This window comes from Myiozetetes cayanensis, unplaced genomic scaffold (assembly GCF_022539395.1).
Source record: "Myiozetetes cayanensis isolate MyiCay16 unplaced genomic scaffold, myiCay2020 scf3, whole genome shotgun sequence".
Lineage (NCBI taxonomy): Eukaryota > Metazoa > Chordata > Aves > Passeriformes > Tyrannidae > Myiozetetes > Myiozetetes cayanensis.
Window position 1 is genome coordinate 2856728 of NW_026087521.1, and position 12461 is coordinate 2869188.

At 43.6% G+C, this 12461-nt stretch overlaps 1 protein-coding gene across 3 annotated transcripts in view; it reads right to left on the reverse strand.

Annotated features, from left to right (window-relative positions):
• Positions 1–12461, reverse strand: part of MKLN1 (muskelin 1) — a 104241-nt gene that overhangs the window by 62914 nt on the left and 28866 nt on the right. For 2 of the 3 annotated variants that reach the window (XM_050324080.1, XM_050324082.1), the window contains 2 exons: positions 10859–10968; positions 6781–6973 (listed from right to left, as the gene is read on the reverse strand). In XM_050324080.1, coding sequence (XP_050180037.1) covers positions 6781–6973; positions 10859–10968 — 303 coding nt within the window. Of the gene's footprint in view, positions 1–6780; positions 6977–10858; positions 10969–12461 lie in introns of all 3 variants that reach the window. The other variant, XM_050324083.1, reaches the window with a different exon arrangement.

A 12461-nucleotide genomic window follows, 5' to 3' on the forward strand; every position in this document is an offset into this window, starting at 1 on the left:
ATGAAAAACAAAATAATAGTTTACATTTTCTTGAGGGAGTTAAGCAAGAAGAGAAACAGAAGACGTGTCAGGTCACGGGGCAGATATGCCAACTGCAGCATTCTGGTGAGAAACACCAACTCCAGCCCTTTATCCACACTCCCCTTGTGCTTTCCTCTCCCCTGGTACACCTTCCACACGCCATCTCTTCAGCATCCAGAGGCCAGCTCCTAATTCTGGTTCTAGGCTATCAGTCTATCACATAAGCATTCCTCTTTTGCAAAAGAGATTCAAGACACCCACACTCTCCAGGACTGCTCTTCAATCTGGGAAGGGCTTGGCAAACCTTTGGGGAACTTGGTGCTGCTGATCTTCGAATGTCTCCTCTAACAAGCCCACCTCACCTTCTGCAGGCACAACAAACCATCAGACCTCGTGAGCACTGCTCTCCTGGCTGCATCCCACCCACCACCTCAACACACAAGCCCTTCCTGACAAGTGTTTGTGCTGCATTTATGCATTCCCTGAAAAAAAGAATGAGAGTTCAGACACCTAACATCAAATAGTTTTTAGTTCCTTTGGTCACAGTAATTTCGGCTTTGAGGTAAGAGTTTAACAGATGATGGATGCCTCTGTTTATTTATAGAATGATCCTTACTGAACACATCCCTATTTATTTACAAAAAGGTAAAAATCTTTGCTAAGCATGACACAAGGTTCAGAGAATATTTTAAAGTGTTTCCTGGCATCCTGTAGTTTGTCGTGACTGAAATCCAGGTTTTAATTAAAACTCAAGCCAGCAAGTATTTCCTGGGAGAAGATGAATGCTCTATTTAGAGACCATCTAATAGGAAAACAAGGGCACTCAAGAGCTTCTGAAAGGTGCTGAGTTTGGTCTGAAAACACAAAACTTCCATAAACTCAGCTGTGCAAGTTTTTCCAAATAAATACTCTGAAAACAGGGCAGGTTTTACTTTCACCTCAGAGCCAAAACCATCAGCTCTCTCCCCGCATTAGGTAATCGAGGAAAGCCAGAAGTTTGCTCAATGTATGTAGAAAGTGGTTTATTTTGGGTTTAATAGCAGGGTTCTTAACTCCCACTTCTTCAGCATTTATGAAGTTGGGACAACACACGAGAGGCTTGAAGCTCGAGATCTCATAAATTCTGATTCAGAAAAGCCAACCCTCATAGAACGAATGCATGTGCTGTAAGAAATCCCACGGTGACTCAGCCGCAAACCCAGACAGAAACGCAGCCTTTTGGTTACTGTTACAGCCCCGGGTCTGCACGACAGAAACCAAAACCGTATTTATCCCGATGGCAGCCAATAGATAATTGGACACAAATAGCTCCAAAAGATGAATTACACCACATAGGATCTGAAAGGGTGATTTAACCTCTCTCCCATGCTCAACACCCACAGGCTGCACTTGTCAAGATACGACACTTCTCCCCTACTGTGCCTTCAGCCTCTTTTAATAATGCTTCTTGTCTTCCATGGGACACTGGTTTGGAAACACTCCAGCTTGCTTCCCAGAAATGTTTCTTTCTGCTGGGAGCAGTTCCACATTCATTCTACTTGTATTGCAAACCAGCAGCAGCTTGTTTTGGAAGCTGAATCACCACCTGTCTGACACCACCAGGGACAAGGAAAAAAAAAAAGAAAAGAAAAAGGAGGATTTCTAGGTGGATTCTGCACCCGATGCCAGACCTACGCCAGCGCACTCCTTCTGTTCCTTGTCAGGATGGCTCTGCTGACCAAAAGGTCTCCAAAGCTTCTTCTCCAAGGATCAGATCTAGGCCTGCTCAGCTTTGTCAGCTGTTCCCAATGAATCAGGAGTTTAAAATAAATTTCAAGACTCCCCCAAAAAAAACAAACAAACAAAAAAAAGTAAATAAGTGTCAAGTGGAAGTTTTTCAAGGAAGTTTTCCTTCACTTCAGTGTCCATGTTTACTAAAATTACAGACAAAACCTTGCTCTGTACTATTTTTCAAGCCCTTCTCAGCAAGTCATGACGCATTTGGGATGTAACAACACGAAGTTCACGGTGGTTAAAGCTCAGTAAATTCTGCCACCCTGATAACCCAAGCCTTCGTTTTGCCAACTGCAGGTTACCCAGAAAGGATCAGGACAAACACCATGGACAAAAATATTTAACTTGCTGAAGCCAATCAGGAACAAGTTGTATTAAGTCTGAGGTTTTTTTTTTTTTTTTAGACAACACACATCTGCAGGTAGGATTACTAAAATCCATTCACTTCACTGCTGATGGCTGAAAAAAACTTCAGAGTGACCCATAATTTCTAGGAGTTGGGGTTTGGATTTTTAAAGACTTATGATTTTTGTCAAACCAAAGAGAAATATCCAGAACACATAAACAGATGGAGGTGTTTTTTTGTCACAAAAATCCTTCTAAAAAAAAAAAAAGTTGAAGGAGAAAACAAAGGTGCTACCAGATAAAAATCCAGCCATTACTTGACAATTTCTTGGGAGAAACAAGGAAAAATACATTTCTTTTCCTCCAGCCTCAGAGTTGTAATATTTTCTTGCACTTTGTTCTTTGCAAAAATGAAACAAGGTTTGCTCTCAAGTCCCTATAAGTTATCCCTCTTCCACAGAAACCCCACCATTTACTCAGGACATGCTTTGTATCCCTAGCTAGCATCTCCCCTCCGTATATCCCAGCATACAGAGCAGCATCCACACTTTCTCAGAACCAAATCCAAACAATACTGGATGGTAAAATTAAGGTATACGAGTCTGCCTAGAGCTCCCAGGGCAATACAAGTGTTCCTGTGCGTCCTGTCCCTGCGCATCCCGAGTTTTGGGAGACACTGGAGCCTGCAGGCTGTGCATCACAACTTACTGTTTGCCGTGCAGGGCTCACCTGTCACCAGATAAACACATGTCACACCCTGACACGAGCAGTGCCACAAGGAACACCTCAGTCCCTGGAATACTAATACAAACTGAGCAGATCTTCCATCCATTCCAGGCAGCTTTCCATGTCTACAGGAGCTGCAGGCAGCTCAACTAAGTAATTTGCACTCCACATACTCTCTTGGAGGAATATTAAGCAGATTTTTTTTTTTGCCTTCAATAACATAAGCCCGAGAGCTATAGGAACGGATCCAAATGAGAAACATTTGAACCGAGTCTGTGAACCAGCTGAGATTTAAGGGACCCTTTTCTTTCTGAGAGGAAGTCAGGCAGCTGCCAGAGTTTCCATTTGCCCGTTTTCGAAGTGTAACGCATGAGTCAAAAGAATCTGCGGGCGAAGTGTGGCTGCCTGCCACCGAGCTCTCAAAAGAAATCATCTGGTGATGTGAGGTGGAAGACAGCGCTCGTCATTAGCAATGCAAAAGAACAAGAGTTAGCTCTGCCAGCGCTAATTCTTGACCACCTACTCTTTTTCTACATGACTAAGCCTATGGAAATCGCCCGGCGAGAGATGCAGCGCGTCGCGCTTTTTCAATACCCACCACTGCAAAGATCGGCCTCTCCAGGAGACATTTTAGGCTGAGCCGAGCGTGCAGTATCTCTGTCAACCTCGCTGCACTTCTGTTTGTGCCTTCAAGGCAATGAACTCCCCGATCAGCGAGCGGTCAGGAGTTCACATATTCATGCCCGGCCTGCAGCAGAACAGGCCGCTCTTTGAACGATTTCAGGGATAATTTAAGGATCTGTATGTCTCAATTAAGTCTACACTTCAGCTACGCTACACAGACACGGGACCAAAGTTAATCCGCTTTTGTTTGGAAAAGCGACACATCGGAGAGAGGAGCTCAGTGGTAAGAACACCCACACCTTAGAGACTAAGCAGCAGCTACGGAGACTTCACAACAGAGCTGCTGAGAAAGCAAAATGGTAAAAAAATCATTGCAGAATGGCCTGGGTTGGAAGGGACCTTAAAGATCATCCGGTTCCAAATCTTATGGAAGGGTGAGGTCCTTATGGACAGGGACACCTTTTACCAGACCAGGTTGCTCAGAAGTTGCTGAGGAGCTTGAGACATGCAGAGCAGACTAAGGACAGTGGAGGACCACAAGGAGCAGGAGGTAGGAATACTGTAGGAGGACGTGCTAAAGGCTGAAGACATCTATCCCCATCCTACCAGCAGCAGTGAAGTACCAGTGATACTCAACACTTTGACTGCCACCTTGCACAACTCCAGACAAACTATTCTGGCTGCAGTTTTGTGGTTCTCAGAAGAGGTCTGTCCCATCCACTGTCCCACCACAGCCTGAACAGCTCCATGCCCAGGTTTGCCATGTGGCAGCAAGAACACCAGTGCCAGGGGACACAGTGTCCTGAGTGAGGGCAGGATTGACCCAGTTAGTAAAAACCTGCAGTCGTGTCAGCTTAAAGCAAATATGGGCTGCAGCCTCCGTGTCTCGGGATAGATGGCACTTCCCTCCGGAAGGTGCTGGGAGGCGACAGAGCTCAAGAGCTGAAGGCAGCATAAAGAATGGCAGGAGGATGGGGAAGGAAGGTTAATGTATTCCAAGACAAGCAAAATCATTAAGGATGACCAACAGAGCAACGGGAGATGCGCACGCTGACATTTAATTTCAGCCGGCCAGGTGCCGGATTAAAGCGCAGCAAAATAAACATCCTCACGTGTATTTTTCTGTCCCTCAGTAGCAGTGACAAAACAATGATGCTCTTGAAGACTCTCCTACTAAATTACCCACCGTCTGTTGTGAGTAAGACATGCTTCTTGCATTTATCAAGACTGATAAAACAAGCTACAGCATATTCCTCCAGTTTGCTTAAGGGATGCCGAGTTCCTCAGCTCTCCTAGAGGGAATGATCTCAAAAACCAGGGAAGCAGGATTGTCCACATCAAATCTGACATGGAACAAGAGTCTGTTTGTCAGACAGAAGACTGCAGCTCTTTTTTTGAACTACCAGGAGAGTCCTTTGCCAGTACTTTCACCCCTGGAAAAGCTGAGCACTGTGGACAGCAACCCCACTCTCAACATACACCACCCCAGCTCAAGTTCTAGGGGAAAACTGCTGGATGAAATAAATGTTAAATACTAGGTAGAAAAGAAATAAAGACATAACAAATTAAAAAAAAAAAAGTTACAAATATTTGCTTCATTAGTGCCCAAGAAAAAAAGTCCATTTTTGAGGGAACCTCTTCAGCACATTCTAGATTTTGAGTGAAATTCTATTCAAGAAAGAGTTCCAACTCCAGCCTGCAATGAAGTGGAAAGAGGAGGGCCTCCAGGCACCGAGATTAAGTCACAGCCAAGGCTGTGCAATGATAAAATCATCACCATCAGCACAGAGCACTCCTCTGGCTGCTGCAGCATCCTGGTGGGCTCATCAGCTCCCCCAGGCACTCGTGTCTTTGAGACACAGACAGTAACAGCCAGCCACAGCTCCCTGCTGCTTCTCCAGCCTGCAATCCTCCCGTGCCCTTAAGATTCAGGAGGAAGCTGCCAGTTGCACAACGTCCCTGCATTGCAGGAAGCTGTTCACGCTCCCATCCCAGCCAGCAACACTCCATGGGCTCAGGAGGGCAGGATGAATACTGTTCTCAAGTCTCAACACTTGTAGCTGCTCCTGGAGCTCAGCACAGGGCAGGGCTCAGCTGCTCTGCCTAAGAAACCTTGAGCCAAACACACAGAAAACCACTCACCGCAGTTTTGGAGGACCTGTTACAATAAGCTCCCTAAAACTGCGCTCAGTTGAACAGCTTAGTCACAAGAAGACGGTGGATTTTCATGGAAGACAGTTCTTGATTTTAAAGCTTTCATTTCTATCCAGTTCTGAGAACCACTTCCAACTGCAGTGGTACAAACCCCACTGCTGGAGTCAAGCAGGTACACCGGCATCTATCCAAAGGTATTACAAAATGACTGATTAGCTCAGAATCAAGACAAAAACATCTCTGGTGCCAGATATCCATGAAATTGGTTCACTAAGTCCCTAACTCTACTGGCATCAGACACACAGTTCTCCTCTCACGCCACCACAAGTGTCCCATGAGGAATGACTGCACACATTCAAACAGCACTACACCCACAGCCAGGAGCACCTCTCTTTTATCAGACTGCAATCCAAAACCGCTGCACAGGTCTTGAGAGACACTTCAGTGCAATAGTCCAACTCTTTCTGTATCCCATTTTATCAACAGAAAGTACATCTCCCTCATTTTAGGAGCTGAGAGCTGTTTATGCACTGTGTTTTTAAGTAGAAAGCTTCCAAGTAAAAAGTTAATAGTAGTTCCAGTGAAACCAACAAGGTCCTGCTCTGCAAGTGAAAACAGGCTTTGCTTCTAGTCACTGACTTCCACACCATTCTCCAGGGATTATTTTCCCCATAAGCCAAAACAGCACTCTCATCCAGATACAGATGAAAACCTCTGCCTGAACACCAACTTGGTAGCAAGTTCCAACCAGAAACCATGATCCAGATCACCACTGAGAACTCCAGCTTTCAGCTTCCCTGCTCACCACTCCAGTGACTTTCCTGATAAGTCAAGCCCACCCTCAGCTTGCCAACACTTACATGAAGAACTTATCTTTACCCACTCAAGTGCACCTCGCTGTCATCTCTGGGGGAAGGAGACTCCAAAAGCAGCAGTGACAAGACATTTCATGACTGAATTTTTAGCCTTCATCACACAACACACAAGTCCAAAAGCTGACAAGCACACCACAACAGACGTCAAACAGCACGTGGACCAGCCAGTTCTACTACAATGCACGTTAACATTTAAAAAAAGGTAATATTTCAATGGGGTGTTTTTTATAGTTAATATATCAGACTCCTCCAAGTCTCTTACCATTCACAGCTTTTTCTATCAGTTCTTCACAGGCATCGAAGTCTCCCTTCAACACCAGCTTGTCGTGGAGGTCTGTCAGCATGGGGTGCTCCAGAGCAATCTTGGTTTTCTTCTGCAGCGACTCGAAAGCCTCGGTGTAGTTGTGCTGCCGAAAATGCTTTAGGCAAAGGCGAATGGCTTCCTGTTCACGGTACTACTGGAACACAAGAAAACCTATGAGACATGGAGATTTTTCCTTCCACCAGCACTGCTGGGAGCTTGCCTGTGAACCTGGAGCAGGATCTCTTGTCCACGCTGCACAAATTGCTCGCCAGCTCACAGAGGAACGCTGTGTGGACGACATTACAAGCTGTGCAGGCGTTTACTTTCCAACAGTATAGAAGTTATACAGCTTGGTATCATCCAATTTAATGAGCATACAAGAAGAGAGTGCACAGTGTCCCAGATCTCTGGAGTGACCATTAGTTTTCCCCCCCCATCTGCTTGGCCCTGCTGTTCGAGGCCTACACGAAGTGCAGAGCAGGAAAAAGCCTTCGCTATCAGCGTTACATAATTTGATTGTATGACTCTTACATAACAAAATAATTTAGAAGAGTAAGTAGGTCACAGCTTTTCTAGGAGCAGAAGGAAAAAAAAAAAAGCCACAAGAATAGGAATACTTGCAGTGACCACCACTCCTGAGATAGAAAGGCTGAAGACTGACCCCAAATCCTGCGGGTTCGTGAGGGTTTTTATCAAAGGCAATGAGGATTTATGTGCACAGCAAAGTTTTAACTTCTAAATATCCCCTTGCACCTTCAAGCAGAACCTCTGCTTTCACCCCACAGAGGAGCCACAGCTGCCCATATCCCACCTGACTGTGGGAAGGGGTGAGAAAGGTGAGAGAAACCCACACTGGGTCCAACATCCCTACACAGACACGTGAGGGAATAGTAAACTGTGAGTAAGAGCTACAGCTTGTGCTGTTAACCTAGCAAATCATCCACTGTGTTTTCAAAGCTGCTAACAATATGCATAGGAAACACAGATTTTTAAGGTGATAAGTAGCAGAACCACTTATTTTAAATAGACTGTTCAAACCTAAATTCTAAGGCATTAAAGGAAAAAAAAAATCTCAATTTCCATCTTTAACACACAACTACTGTGGTAAAAAGCAATTGTAACTTTAAGCAGCTATAAGACTGATTAAATTATAGACATGAGACTTTAATCCTAAGTGGACACTACTGCTAAAAGTGAAGTTTATGGTATTTAGATGAATAGAAATCTTTCTGAAAACCTGAAACTAACACTGACTCTCAACAAAAATTAGTGCTCCTGGAATAATGGCTCGATAGCAAGAATCTCACAAACTGAAGCGGCTAAAGAGAAACACGGCCATGTGATATATTTTTAGTTCTTAATCCATCAGTATTTCACAGCTGCAAATAGCCAGAACCATGCATTTTTAGAAAACCAGCTCCCAGCCCACATGAAAAAGGCCAAGGACATGTACTACATGATAAGAATGCAAGGCTGCAGCAAAGGAGTATTGAAGTTAAAACAGTTTTACAGCACAACTGGCAAAAAACAATTGTTTTTTTGTCTTTCCAACAGATACCTAAGACACTGTCTTTAAGAAATTTTCACTTACATCAAAGCCAAAACCAAATTAGATTCCCTGTTGTTCAAAGGGATGGCAAGCAAAAGGAGAGCTGCACACCAGTAACAACCAGTTTCTGCTTTTTCGGATCCTCCAGTTCAGAAATTAGGCAAAAGTCAGACTTGCTGTATTTCCACTGAGCCCCTCATGGCTTGGTTTATAAAATATGGAATGATTGTTGGATGCAGGTTGGCCACTCAATGCCACAGAAAAGTTTCTATTCAAGTGACACCATAGTACTACTTCAGAAGTTAAATATGAAAACCTCTTTTTTATGCAAAAAGGTGTATAAAAAGTATGTAAAAGGCTCCTTTATAAATGCTGTCATACAGGTTTAAAGAGATGACAACCCAAATAATAGTTCTGATCTGAAGCTGTAAATAATTCCTATGGTTAAAAATGTAACAGGAGCATGAGACCAAGACATTAACACTGTCAAACACACTCGTAGAATTAAAAATAAATTCATGTGCTCCTCATCAAAAGCGATAGGCAGCAATAAACTGCCTCTTCTTAGGGGCTGATGTTTGCCCACTCTTCAGGAAGAAGGGGTAAGGACTTTTGTGAGGCAGCAGGTTGAGCTGGACAGCAAGGAGAAAGCAGTAGGGGGTACTGAGTAGTGTGCTTGCTGCTCTCAGTGCTTATCCCTTATCCCCAGCTCCACTCCCTGCAAGAAAAGGGAGGTTTTGTTGGCACAGAACAAAAAGGACAAGCAACTTCAAGTAGAACCTTCCTCTCATCTGATGTCACAGGCAGTAAAGAAATATTAGATTTCAAAGCCTCTGACATTGCCAAAGACACGCATGAAAATATTCACACCACCTCAAAGAACTCAAAGAAACAGGTCCTGCCTTTCCCAAAACATGGGTCAACACATCCTCCTACATGGATCCAGCAGCAGTGGCCTCTCAGGGTTGGGAGGGAAGAGAACATCAGTGGCATATGCACTCATCACCAAAAACTTGGCAGTTGACCCTAGCAGAGCCCAGACCATCATGACTAAGTCTCTGCCTTGCTGCTTTGGGGCTCTCAAGCTTTAGGAGAACAATGCTGGCACCCCCTGAAGAAGCTGTCACTGCACACACGCTGACCATGAAAAGTGCCGATTCCATGGGATAAGATGGAAGGAGACAGATGCAGACATCGTCATCATCAAATGGTTCCCAATCAAAAAAAAACCACAAATCAGAGCTTTTGTTTGCAGCAACTGGTCCAAACTGCCAGACACAGCACCACGTGCAGAGGCAGCAGAAGGCAGCACGGAAAACCATCAGCAGCTCCTGTCAAGTGGACTTTTCAGAAGAGGACATCGATCATCAGCTGACTAATGACCACACCACCACTTGGATCATAAAGCAGCCACAGACAACTTGTCCTGTGCTCGTTAGGGCTGCATTTAAATCCTCCCTGAAGAAGCTCGTGATGTCGATCTAAGTGGGTATGAGCCAGACACCACAGTCACACATTTTCCTCACCACACTGGCAGCACCTTGAACTGGTGGGGGAGTCTCAGTGCTGATCACACACAGTCTCTATCCCCTCCTAAGCTTTTCCTTCTGGAAGCAGAGACACACTGCTCCCCTATTCAGTCTTACTCAGCTTGGAAGGATGTCTCCTCTGCAACACAATATGAATCTCATTAATTGTTCCAGAAGATCCAGCGCATAACATGCCGCAACAAAATGAATTCTGGTTGTCAGTGTGCACTTCCCTCCCACAGGAAAGGCGTCTCTTGTACTCAATTAAACAATGTTTATACAAATAATGTTGGGAACCTTTTGAACTTTCTGTCTATCAAAGTGACAAATGGCATAAATCATCTCATCTCACAGTCCAGTGGCATCGTCCCACTCTGTTCCAGAGTATTCAGCAAAAAGACAGTAAGAGGGAAATATCAAAAGTGCAAGGAGCTGCAACAGGAAAGACACCAGCATAGATTCTCTTTAAATCAAGCTCATTTTATACCCTGTAACAAAAGCTGCACCTCTAACCCAAAAGCCTCTGGACTCACGTAGCTCTATGGACTGGCACCTTAAAAGAATGACTAATCAAAAGGCAAGAAGAGGGGAAAAAATGGAATCTGGTTTTGTTAAGATTCATTTCCCTTCCAATACTAATACTATTTTCCTAATATTGTCCCCTTTGACTAAGTGTTTCTTTGGTTTATGTTCTTCTTATGATGTGTACGTGGCAGGTTTCCGTGGTGGTTTTGGGGTTTCTTGAGAGTGTTTTGTTGGTTCCTCAAAGAGAACACGCAGATACAATTCAAAAAGATTCCCTTCGAGTCAAAGTCAGCCATGTGGTCTGAGTTTTTGCTGGTTTAGAAGCTGATATTCAAGGAGTGAAAAGGTCACATCAATTCCAGTAAGAGAAGTTTCACAACATTCTGAGACTGGGAACCTCCAAACAAAAAAGGCATCTAAAATGCAGGCCTACCTTGCTGTACCAGTTGAGGCACGGCTGGACCACATCTGGATCATCAATGCCATTAAGTTCAACATACCAGATACTAAAATTGAAGCTAGGCCCCCAGGACAAGAGTGGAACTGGAGAAAAAAGGAAGAGGAGAGAAAGGCTGCATAAACATCAAACAAAGACTGTACTACACAGTACTATTGCAACAGAATGCTTTTAAAGGTTACACAAAATTCACTCTTTCGGATTTGACTTAAGTTCTAGTTTGCTTAACTAAGCTTATGAAAATTACCAAATACATCATGCTCAACTTGTCATTTAAAGCAACCTGTGCTGAGCAACATTAACACAGCAGATCATTACAAAGCAGAAGCTTGCTTTAAGCAAAAGAGCAAAAATACTATCATTTAAAACAGCTCCAAGAGGCAACAAGCTTTGACAAGGCTGGGAATCACGAGCACACCAGCGACAGTATTTGCTCCTCACAGTACATTTATTTCCCCATTTGTCAGCAACAATTATTTTCCCTAATGGTGAAGACAAGAAGCTTGGGTATTTTAAATTTTACAAAATTAGTAACATCTGCAAGTTGTGGAGGAGGAAGGGAGGGATAACTGTCAGTTTCCAATTTAAAGACTCTAATTTTTTTTTTTTAAGGTTTAATCTGTGCAGTTTTTTGCTGATACTATTTTATCTGAGCATCGGAACAAATGTACTTAAAATACTAAAGGACCCATGAAAGACATTGCAGCCTCTCACCTACAGCTCCTCTACCACTCTGGGTTAATATCTGAGGCCTAGCACTGATCTCAGGATTAATCTGCAGGTTAAGACTTGGTTCTGCTTTTTGAAGCTGCTCCAACTCCCCGAAAACTTGTGTGTGAACTCTGACTCCTAAAAACTGCAGTGAAATCAAGTGGTTTCATTTCAAGTACTTTTGTTTCCTTTCTATTTGACTGTGACTGATAAACAGGAAAAGGCAGTCTTAGAGGTGAATGTGCAGTTACCAGCAACAGCAAGGAGTCCACTACCTCCTCCCTTCCACTGTTTTTGCCACAGAGAAATTACTTGTTGTCTTTCAAACCACTATCAAATACCACTGAGATTACCCCGTTGAACTAAGGTTTTTCTGACCTACTCCTACTCCATGAGGAAACAAAAACCCCAAGCTTATCACAAAGTTGTTCCTGAGCTCTTAAAGGTTCTTAAGTATTTATACTTCAAACAAGCTACATCTATTATTTTCTGCAGTGTGTTTGGGCACTAAGCACATGCTCAAACACCTGATTTTCTTAAGTTTTAGAGGGCGTATTTACAAACCTATTTCTAAAGGCTCATTATAACTTCTGGGAACAGTCATCCAGAGTAAAGATCTTTTAGAAAAGATCCAAAGAGACTTTGTATATGCAACCCTTAACTGACTTTAATATCCATAAGTAGGTACTTTCTACGCTACAGCTCTCAAATTCATCTTTCCCAAGAGCTTATTTCTACTTGACTGTTCAGCACACAAAGCAAAGCTAAATGCTTTCAGAACAGGTCCTTTTAAGTGCATGTTTGTGGAGACAAGAGAGAAGTGAACTGGTCAGAAAAACCAGGAGTCACCTGTCTCCCATTCACAGTC